Below are 12,287 nucleotides of genomic sequence, written 5' to 3' on the forward strand. Positions count from 1 at the left end.
TAGATTGTGAGTTGAATTTTAGGGGCAAAGAATCATGTCGAGCCAATTTTATCCATTTCGAACGACAAGGACAGTTAACTCGACACGATTCTTTACCCCCAAAATTCAACTCACAATCGAATTTTCACGCATTGCGGGTTGCGAGTACCCCGAGTTGCACGCATTCCGAGGTCATCTGTAAAGAATCTCAGCTACCATAAGCTTATCTGGGCTTATTACTGGTAATTTTCCATTTTAAATAATTTGAGTGGGGAAGGGCAACCTAAGAAAAAAAGTCCATTGAAATCGGTTAATAAACATTAGAGATAGAGTCCGGTCAATTTCGATATAGTAAGGGTCAGGGTACAGTGGGGTGGGATAGGTACGACTGCGACCTATCGTCAGAAAAGTTTCGATCTCAGATACAAAGTAATAAAATTTCATCGAAATCGTTTCATAAACACTGAAGATATGGTCCGGTCAGGTTATTTTCCTTTATAGCTTGGGTCAGGGTAGAGCTAGGGCAAAGTGCGACACACCGTTGGAAAGCTCTTGACCTCAGCTACAACATATTAAAATTTCATTTTTTTTTCATTTTTGAAGATGGAAGTTCCGAGATATTCGACATCGAAGATTCGAAAATCGATTTTTCGATTAATCGGACCTTCGAATAAATCCGATAAAAATTCAATGTTCTAATAGTTGTAGCATTTAACAAGAGCTTTCTAAATCAGCAAAATTTTTCAAATTCTGGCAATTAAAATCGGAGATATGCTTAATCGGCTTAATTTTTTTTAATCGAAAGCTCTTAGGTCCAGCTAACATAATAAAATTTGAGCCCGATCCATGCCATAGGGGCTGCTCTATTAAGAAAGCAAAATTTGGGGTATTCCAAAATGGCGGAAAGGGGGTGGGAGGATGGATCTGATGCCACCATCGGATGTCGTCCACCCAATATTAGGTGAGATTCTTAATAATCTCACCTACTATAATCCTAACAAAATTTCATGTCCTCCGATCGGCCCCAAACTTTGCCAAACTGTGTTTCAGCACTTCCTGATCATGTATATATATGTGGCTAAGTTACGTTCCCGGCCAGCCGGCCGGCCGGCCGCTCTTTGGAGCTTAATAGCTCCTAAACTAAAAGAGATATCGACTTGCGGTTTTCGGCAAAGGTTATATATCGTATGAAAATTGCAACTTGGTGCATTGATCCTCCATCCCCCACCCCTCCTTCAGCCATTTTTAAGACCCTCATTTTTTTGTTTTCTCAATAGCTCCGCCCCTATGGCATTCAGCGGACTCAAATTTTAGTATGTTATAGCTGGGCCATAGAGCTTTCGATCAATACCAAACTTAAGGTTCCCCGACCCCCCTGATCCGAGCTATAAGGGTCCAAAATAAAATTCTTAAAATGGCCATAACTCCGGTTCTAATTATCAGAATTTAAAAAGTGAGGGCGTTCTGGAAAGCTCTCGCAAAATGCCACTTCCCTTTCTAACATCGCAAGTTCATAAAACCACCGCTAGGGGCGCTATTTTTAAAAAGAAAATTTTTCAATTTTCTAAGTTAAATAACTCAAAAATTCCATTGTGCATCGGACTGAAATTTTAGTATGTTGTAGCCGCTGATTATACCTACCAAACAAAAAAATACCTAAGTCAATCCATAACCCTTGACCCGAGCTATAAGGGGTCAAAGTTAGAATATTGACCGGCCTCTATCTCCGGTTCTAGTCTACAGTCTGGTCTACATTTCACCCATAATATTACTTTTCTGTCAGTCCATCCAAATCCTTGATACTTTGGTTTAAATACAAAATTTGTATAATTTCACGAATTTGATTCAATATAACTGAATGGCGTCCCCCAACTTGAGCTCTAAATCGAATTTGCGTACATTGCGAGTTAGCTCACATTAAGAATCTCACCTACAATAAGCCGGTTAGGATTATCTGTCCCTTTCTTATACATAGTTATTTCACTGTAAAGATTTTTCTATGGATTATGTCTCCGCTAAAAATGGATACTTTATACAGGGATGTGCAAGAACCGTTTGAAATCGAATAAACGTTAAAATAAGTTTGTTCAGGTAGCGTTTTGATTATTGACGTACAAGTTTCATTTGACGTTCGGTTTCAAACGGTTCTTGGACATCTCTGATTTTAAGTTAAATTTTTCTCACTGATGCTTTTCTTAATTTTCAGTTTAGTATTTTTAATTAGCAATAATTCTATTCAACATTTTATGCCATTTTTTTATTTCGAAGTTGACGGTAAGCATAACAGCGGTCAATGTGTTTTGTCCCTAAACAGAAACTTATTTCTATGCTTCTCCAACTTTTCCTAAGATAGTTTTGCTAGTGAAAGTACGTTAAAAGATTTGCAGTAAATTACAGAAAGAAACATTTTAAGAGGTATAAAATGTATAAGTTACGGTGCAAACTTTATGTAGCGTTACAATTCACGATTCTGACATGGAAAATCCAAAAAATGTACAAAGTTCTCTTTAATGTGGTAGTTTTAGGTCAACTGAGCTTTTTTTTTAAATCTTCAGCACACTTTTGTCATAGGGTTGGAAGGGAGAACAAACAAAATTCCGAGAACTTTTTCCAACTATCCTTTGTGTGACTTTTCCGTTTCACGTGAAAAAAAAATTGGCAGAAAAAGGTGATATTTATGTAAAAACTTTCTGACGAAAATACAAGTTGTTTGCAATTAGAGGAATTTTAATTTCTTCGGCAGTGACTACTTTTTCGCGTATTTTCCTGTTCAATTTTCTTCTTTTTTTAGAAATACTTCAAGGAGGGTGGATTTCTTTTACGAAGTTCTTGAAAAATTTTCATTTCACCGGGGAGTAATTCTCGAAAGCCACCCTCTTGGGTGATTTATGATTGTTGTGCGAATCAAGCGAGAAAAAGCTCTGCATTTGAGATGGTGATGTTATGCAAAGTACCATCACACTTTCTTGCCGCTTTTTTCCCATCACTTTTTATCTCTTCGGTATTTCACACATTTGATTTAGCACAGGGGTATATAGAAAGTGCATTATTGAAATTACATTTCTTTAATGGTAAAATTCCCCAGCACTCTCTGGAATATTACCATCGTTCACAGTTCCTTGTCGAGACATCCCCATTGTCTAATGGATCTTTTAGTGCTCTGCATGATTCATCTTAAACCGTAAGAGCACTGGCCGCAGAATTCCACAGCTCTGTGTACTAAAATACTGCATCGTTCATCCATTGTGAACCCCCCGTTGAAAGTGCATAAATATTTAAGGAAATAATTTTGAAGCAACAAGACACAATAAAGCTCTCTTGGATACTTCAAATTATTTCCTAAACTTTTAATATTCGCTCTTACTAAACTTATGGACAGAGTTTGTATAGGTTTGGGAACGATGTAATAGAACTTTGGAATTTTTTCTTTTAAACAACAAAAAAAGAACATTTTGAGATAGAATTTACTATTTACGACGTAGAAGAAAACATTAAGGACTCAAGATAGTGTTTTGGGATATGTTTTCCTGTACTTAATGGCTTAAGGGGTCAGCCTGAATTAGAAGGAAAAAATCAATTTTTTTTTCAATTACCTAAATCGATAAGTAAATTATCTAAGAATATGACAAATAAATTGAGAAGTCAATTTAAAGTATTTTCGAAGATAGAGAAAGGAATAAGATTTACAGATTTACATTTCCGGCAAACATCCAAAACTTTCAACCTCATTTTTTTACGATTACCTCCTTACTTTTTCGATTTTGTTGAATTGGTTAGAAAAATAGCTTAAAAACTTTAAGGAGAGTGGGGCATCTTTGAATTGGGACAGCTTTGCAATCGTTTTTTCTCCTATTTTTAAATGGAATTGGATCTTACAACGATATAAATTTAGCTGCAGAAATCAATCGTGAAAAGCTCAGTTCCATTTAAAAATGGGAGAAAAATCACGATTTCAAAGGTTCCCCAATTTGAAGCTGTCTGACTTCTCCCTAATATTTTTTTAAGTAAGGGGAAGTGGGGCACCTTTGAAATTGGGATTTTTCACCTAGTTTAAAATAAAATTGACCCTTATCGTGATATAATTTAGATTCTCAATCTGTTTGTGCAGCTATATTATATCACGATAAGGCTCAATTTTATTTTAAAATAGGTGAAAAATCCCAATTTCAAAGGTTCCCCACTCCCCCCTATTCATATGAAGTCCAAGCCAAGAATGAGCAAATAACTTCTAAGTTCTTAAGCTTTTCAACTGTGGTAATAAGATGAAATGGAGAGCATTACTATCTAATGATACTTACCTAAATGGTCAAAAGGATGAAACATTGTTTGAGTCTTATGAAAAATTCAGTCTCATAAAGTATTTTAGTTATATCATGATTTTACATTGGCTAGAGCTTGGGAGCTTTCAAAGCTTTAGTCTATTAAAAAAAAAACAGAACAGAACAGAAATTATTTTAGTGACTTGACGTATTTATTTTTTTTAACATAATAAAAAGTCTATGGTTATTTGAATAACTATGGAATCTGTGTCAGACGGGATATTTAGATAGATTTTGAAAATAATTTTAGAGTAAAAAAAATTATAAGCAATAAGCAATAAAAAAAAACATTCAATGTATACTACATACTTATACATTCAATGTATAAGTATGTACTTAATTATGTATATACTGAATAGTAAATATGTATAGTTACTTATTTCAATATCAAATTTTTTATAGTAGAAAAAGTAGTGAAGGTTCACACAAACTATTATAAAGTTAAGTACTTCAAGTTTAAATGTCTAACTGTGTAACGAACAAATTAGTGTATTAACAGTGGAAGTTCGATACTCCAGAAATGTCCCTGTTAAAATGAAAATAAGTCTAGCTGACATACTTATTAAGTACTTTGTAAGTACTTACTTTAATGCAATGCCTCAATTTCAAGTAGTTGTGTTACAACTAACCCTTTACCAAATATGTAATGCGAAAAGCTGGGTAACACCTGTGTAACCCAAGAACTTTCTATTACAACAAAATGCCTTTGATGTTCGAAAATATTTAAACAGTATTTCGAATTTACATAGTAAAAATTCGAACAAGACTGGGAAAGTTTATAACATTTTTACTCTAAGAAGCTGCTAAAACAGCTAGTCAAGGGTTATGAAATGATTAAGAGAAGTGCTCTTAGTTTAGTACAGGGTTAATATAAGTATGACTTTTTTTTAAAGGTTGTATGTATAAAGGGATAGCTGACGGTGGTGGAACTGAGCTAGGTTTTTTAGGACAATCTGTCCTTCCGGTGAGTGTCGGAATCTGTTGATCAAATTCTATGAATCACAATTTCACCACAGCTTTCGACACTTATCGTGTCTTCCTCAGTGGTTCTTGGTTGGTCTTTTCTTTAGGATTTTCACTAATTCCTCTGCTTTCTTATGCAGCAGTTTTTTTTAATTTTGTTATGATAGAATATTCTTCTTTTTTTATACACAGCGAACAGACTGGTACTTCGAGTACCAGTCCAGTACTTGAAGTAAGAAAGAAGAAAATTCGCTCCTAACCAAATTCAAAAAACTGATGCACAAGAAAGTAGAGGAATTAGTGACAAAAATCCTTAAGAAAAGACCAACCAAGAACCACTGAGGAAGATACGATAAGTGACGAAAACTCTGGTGAAATTGTGTGTTTAATTCATAGGATTTGATAAACAAATTCCAACGTTCACCGGAAGGACAGATTGCCCTGAAAAACCTAGCTCTTTTTTAAGGTTGAGTTCGATATTTCAATTCAAATACAGTTTTTTTTTTAATTTCTTTTCAGAAGCAATGTTAGAGATTTTGAAAACAGTTTATCACGTATCAAATAATATTCTGATTTTCTTTTAGATTCTAAACAATAATCCGGTAAATATGGACTTAAAAGATAAAGTTTAAAGTGGTGCCAAAATTCCGAAGGCCAAAATCCCGTAGGCAAAAAACCCGAAAAGCCAATATCTAAAAGAGACAAAATCCCAGATTGATCGAAAACCCAAAATACAAATTTTTTTTTCCGAAAAGCCCCCGAAAGCCAAAATCCCGAACGCCGAAACCCCGAATCCTTAAAAGTTCAGATCGGTGATACCTAAATTTTTTTTACTTAAAACCCGAAAGTCACAATTCCGGAAATCCAAAATTCCGGCACAATCAAAATCTCGAATATTAAACATCCTGATAAAAATGAAATTATTCGAAGGATAGTGGGTAGAATAATTTCCAAAAACAGAGAAAATTTCCTCTTGCCTCCAACAAGCTAGCTTTGTTATTTTTAGTAGCTTTGTTATTTTTACGAATTCGGGATTTTGGCTTTTCAGGATTTTGGTTTTCAGAATTTTGGTTTTCGGTATTTTGGTTTTCGGAATTTTGGCTTTCGGGATTTTGGCTTCTATCTTTTTTTGTTTTTTCTTCATTCAGGTTTTGGCTACTATGAATTTCGACACTTTTAAAAATTCGAGATTTTGGCCCTTTCATGAATTTGGCATTCGGGATTTTGGCTTTCGGGATTTCGGTTTTTCGAGATTTTGGTCTTTGGTTTTTTCGAATTGTATTTCTCCGGATTTTGACGTTCGGATTTTCGACCGGGATTCCATATCTATAACTTTTACAATGTCTTATCAAGCAAGGATTTTGAAAATATTAACTTATATCCTCCAGCATACTTGTTAGATTGGTAAAATTTTATGAAATCAAAATGGAATCCTTTTCTTTCTCTAAGGTTTTCTTAAGTCTATCCCACTCTTTCGGTCTCTAATCTTCAGGAACTGGTCTAGGCCTCCAGCCTGAAGACTTCCTAATGGTTAAAATTACATTCAACGAGGTTTGTTGATTAACTCGTGGTCAGACTTTTGTGTTAAAATAAACCCCGATTTGCGCCTATCCAAATTCACTCGTTGTAGCAGATCGATTAAAATAAATAGATGCAAATATTGTAGGTAAGTAATTTTCAATGAGCATTTACCCTTCCATTTTCCTTGGTATATTTCAATTCGATGTGAATATGCACTATGTATTTCATGAGTTTTCACATGGTATCAATTTTTCCCTCGAGAGCCTCGTTTCACGGAAAATTCAATTCGTATGCAACTATTGCATCCCAAACTCGGTGAATTTCATTGAATAGTTTATCGTGCATATAATCTGCCGTACGAAAGAAATATTTTCAATCAGAATTTTGTTTGGAAATTGATGGTTTGATGGTTATTGTGCCGAAGTTGCAGATAAGTTTTGCAGCATAATTTCAAATTTCAATTTATCAATACAAAAAATTTATTTACAAATGCACGTGAAATAATTCAACATGAATAGTTTCTCAACCAACCGAGATAAATCCTAAATGTTAATTTGGGCGGAAATTGTTTTCTCTGTGGTATTGGTAAGGGTTTCGATGTTGATGGTGGACGAGTTACAATGAAATAATAGAAACAAAGATATGAACTTACCTGCTTCCGTTGCTACTTCATGCCCCAAATGCCGAATGGCGTACAGCAACAACAGTCCATAGGAGAGTTGAAAACCCGTAGTTATAACATGGGCCAGGAAGGAGACTCCACAAACGATCCAACCCCAACCACCGTCTGGGTAAAAATGCTGCACAAAGAAAAAGCATTTTGAATAAATAATAAAACAAACTAATGGATAATTGAATGGTTTAAGGTTTTATGAGTTTAGCATCATCTTTGAAAATTGATAAATACTATTTTTCTCTAATTTTTTTTTGCCGAGAATTTACTTTACAATTTCCGCATGAGGGCTCTGTTTTCTCCCGCGTGTGGCGCTAGTAACTGTTCTCAATTTTTATTTTTTAAGATCTTAAGTGTAAATTTTAGACGAATTGAATAAAAAATCACGAATATTTTTGTTAATAAATTATAAAATTCCAAAATATATTGTTAGACACAATACGCCATTATATAAACAAAGCCTATTATTACAAAATCTCTTGTCTATTATTGTTCGAACAACAGAGAAATCTCTGAGTGTAGAAGCTCGCAATTAGTGAACAAAAGCTTCAAATTTTATCGATAACTATTATGTAAAGACCTCCTCCGATTGTTATGCAAAATCCGCCACAAAATACGCAGAAAGATGCTTTTCGCTGCTACAGTTGTGGCTCGACTAACAAAACACGGATAATATGTTGACCAGGCGCCTCCATTGTCTCTGAATACACTGTCACCAGCAAATATGCTATTGTTAAAAACCTTGTTCAAAAGCTCCTGATTGAGATATCACTACATTGCAGGAATACCCTGCTTTGTACTTAAAATAATTTCAAAGTGAATAGTGTCAAAGTTACAATGATTTTTCTCTTTTGAGAAATTATACAACGAAAAATTCTAAATAATGCCTTTGTTAAGGTAGGTGGAATTTTCTTACTAGGGAAATATTTCTGATTTCTTTTATTGAAAGGTTTTATTTCTTATAGAAGGTATTTGTTATGAGTAATAAGACTACTCTAGAGTTTACAGAAAGTGACATTCCTCCGCTCGAGGGCAATTGTTTCTACCGTGGGTAGCGCTAGCAACTGTTCCCAATATTCAGTTCTCAATAAGACATTCCATCCAATTTTCACAAATAGCTTTACATATCTTTAGACTTTTATAATGAAATTTCCCGGGTGAATTAAGTTTGGCGTGCAAAAAATAGACATTTTGTCAATAGTTAACCGACGAAGTTATGTTTCTTATATCGGACACTTACTGTTTCTTAAGCCTACATTATACCGATGGCTCAAAATAACTGTCGAAGACCTCGCAAATGGTTAACTTTGCAGGAGAGCGATTTCAAGCTGAGATTTTAAATGCTAAGTATAGGGTTTCTAAGATTTAAAAACCCTATAGCTTTCCGAATTTGGTAAAATTTCGAGTTTGACAAGCTTTATTCAGAGCCGTCGATATATTATTTATATTTTTGTTAATTCTTTCAAAGTTATAAAACGATAAAAACACAAAATACTGTAGTTTGTACGAACGCGTTTTTTCTGAAAAGCATTCGAAAAGTCTCGGAAGGGTAAGAAACTTTGTGTCCGATATTGCATACAAAGTAATATGTGGTAGGACTGTTGAGCTTAAAGGTGTCTAGTCAACACACTAGAAGCAATTTTCGTAAAAACTGCCTTTTTCTAAAGAATCTGATGTTTCTGCCTACAAGCATAGGGGAAATTTTCTTTAAAAAGGCATGTTTTGCTGTGGATCAGTAGCATATATTGCTACAATTCGATAATTTAAAAACCTCACAACTGCCTAGAGAGAAAAGTTAGCTGAAAAAGCAGCATTTTGAGCATTTTGTTTGATGTATCGATCAGCAAAAATATGCTAACCGGACAGCAGTTCTTGAACAAAAAATGCTAACCAAATATATGGAAATAGCACTGCCTCCTGCGAATACATGTCAGCTGAATTGAAATCGATTACCAATAGGTGCTCGCTAGGGTCATTAACTAATCTACAATGTGTATAAAGTTACTAATTTTATAATCTTGTAAGATGGTTAATCTTAATCACATTTATTTGCTGTAAGATAAGTCGGTATTTCTTTGTGTGCAATATCGGACTTTATGTCCGATATTGCACACAAAGAAATACCGACTTCTCTTACCCTTCCGAAGGTTTTCTATGGCTTTTTTTTTTAAACAAAAACGAGTTTGTGCATGATATACTTTTTTGTTTATATTGCAAAATATTAAAAAAAATTAAAAAAAACGATGTTACATACAAAGCAATGTTGGATAGCTTTAAAGAAAAAAGAAATGATTAACTATACTGTCCTAAGATACAAATTTTCTAAGGAGAATGGTCAAAAGTATATGGGCGCTGGTCCCGGAATCGCCACAAACGAGAGTAGACGCATTTAGTAGGTACTGCTATAATATTGAAAAATTGCCGGGAGCCAGGACGATAAACGCTGGGAGTCCTTGTAAAAAGACCTGTATCCTTCCGAAAAATCGTTGTTTTGACTACGAATTACACAAAAACTGTTAAAGTGATCTTGATGAAATTCGGTATAGGGTCACTGTATGACTCAAACTTTTTATTTATTCATACCACCCCCTCCCTCTATCCTCTGTTCTGGTAGCCCTCTTACAAAATGAGGGCACATTGCCCTATATCTCCTTTCTGAGAGAACGTAGAAAGCTGAAATTGGGCATGGGAACAAAGCTTAAGGAAGACTTTTAAACCATGCATACTAACCTCCCCCTCTGTCCCCCATTCTGGTAGCCCTCATACAAAATGAGAGCATTTCACCTAATAACTCCTTTCTGAGAAAAGATAGAAAGTTGAAATACAGCATGGGAACAAATCTTAAAGAAAACTTTTTAACCATACAGGTGATGGATGAAGGGTTTACCCTTCATCCATCACCTCTTCTAGTAGCCCCCATACAAAATAAGACTATTTTACCTTATAAGTCCTTTCTAAGAGGAGACAGAAAGCTGTAATTCGACTAGATGTCTATAAAATATAAATGCATATAAAATCTAGAAAATTATTATTGACGTTATTAGTTATTCATTTTTTTCATTCTTTTACAAACCAACTACTTCTTCTCAGAAAGGAGGTCAAAATTCTCTCATTTTGTATACGGTTACCAGAAGGGGTGAAGGAGAAGCGGGTTAACATGCATGATTGAAAAGCTTTACATAAGTTTTGTTCCCTTGTTGGATTTCAGCTTTCTACCTTCTCTCAGAAAGGAGTTATAAGGTAAAGTGCCTCCAATTTGTAAGAGGGCTATAAGAATGGGGGAGTGGAGGTAGGGGGTGGTATGAATAAATAAAAAGTTTAAATCATACACTGACCCTACACTGAATTTCATCAAGATCACTTTAGCAGTTCTTGTATAATTCGTAGTCAAAACAACGATTTTTCGGAAGGATAAAGGTCTTTTTTTACAAGGACTCCCAGCGTTTACCGTTCTGGGTCCCGGCATTTTTTTCAACCTTATATCAATATCTTCAAAATGCGTCTACTCGGTCTACTCTAATCTTTGTATGATGATGAACCAGCGCCCATATACTTTTGATTATTCTTCATCATTCTAAAAAATAGTTTTTATGCTCTAGAACTGTTCCTCCACGGTTTAGAACATTGATCCCAAAACAAAAGTTGTTACCTATACTAATCTCTATCCAATGACATAGGTGTCGTTCGTGGCGATTCCGGGACCGGATTTGGCCATTCTCCTTTGTAAAATAGTTAATGTTAATCATTTCTGCTTCCTTTAGGATAATTTGGGATTACTTTGTGTGCAATATCGGACACTTTCTGAATTTGCTGCGGTTCCACTAATACCTACGATTTTCAAACTTACTCAATTTTCGTCAATTTGAGAATATTGTGGTGAGAAGATTGTTTACAATATCGGACACGTGGGGATGCTTCCATGCCATCTGTCCGAAATTTCACGCAGTTCCACTGACATGATTTTTAAACATGCTAAATTCTCTTCGATTTGAAAATATTGTGTTGGGTAAGTAGTATAGAATTCCAACAATAATGTGATTGATTTAGGGTAAGTGTAACAAATTTCGGCATACTTGCTTGCAAGCACCAAGGTCTTAAGTTGGAAATGAAATATTTTTAATAAAAATTAAATTTTATGTTACTTCTTTCCAATGAGTGTTGCTTGGAACATTGTAGATAGTTTATTATCTTTGTTTTCTCTAAAATTATTCTTAATACATTTTAAAATGAATAAAAATACAGACATAGTTTTGGATAGTATTTCGGCCACCTTTTTGTTCTTTGCCAACCTGGAATTCTTCCAAAGTCTTTTAGACAATTATCTCGTTCGCCAAAGCGATATTTTTTCTTTTGCATTGTATATAATCTCCAGACTATGCAATAACTAAAAATTTGAGAAACAAAAGAAGTGGCCGAAATTACAAGCTGACCGAAATTTGGTAAAATTACCCTATGTGAAATAAATAAGAAAAAGACGATCCTTGTGAAAGACTTGAAATAAATATAGGTGATAATTTTATTTACTCTTATTATTTTGTTTTAATTTTGCTTTTAATGGGGAATTATTCATTTTCAGCAAAAAAAAAACTTTTATTCATAAATTTACTATTAAACTTTTGTGAGTTAAGTAATTAAAAATACATTAAAATTAAGTAAAAATTTTATCTTAATAAATTAAAGCCCCTAAGATGAGAGTGAATTAAATTCTATAATGAATCTTACTCAGAAAATGAAGTGTTATCTTTCTTTCTACGATAATGCATAAAATTAGGATTCTCCAATGAGTTTATTTGGAGTAACATGTTAGTGAATATTATATCTCTTAATATTTT

At 34.2% G+C, this 12,287-nt stretch overlaps 1 protein-coding gene across 2 annotated transcripts in view; it reads right to left on the reverse strand.

Moving 5' to 3' along the window:
* Positions 1 to 12,287, reverse strand: part of LOC129806674 (monocarboxylate transporter 2) — a 224,835-nt gene that overhangs the window by 85,855 nt on the left and 126,693 nt on the right. For both annotated transcript variants that reach the window (XM_055855443.1, XM_055855442.1), the window contains exon 5: positions 7,435 to 7,582. In XM_055855443.1, coding sequence (XP_055711418.1) covers positions 7,435 to 7,582 — 148 coding nt within the window. The remainder of the gene's footprint in view (positions 1 to 7,434; positions 7,583 to 12,287) is intronic.

The sequence above is a fragment of the Phlebotomus papatasi genome, chromosome 3 (genome assembly GCF_024763615.1).
Source record: "Phlebotomus papatasi isolate M1 chromosome 3, Ppap_2.1, whole genome shotgun sequence".
In the NCBI taxonomy this organism is placed as follows: Eukaryota; Metazoa; Arthropoda; class Insecta; order Diptera; family Psychodidae; genus Phlebotomus; species Phlebotomus papatasi.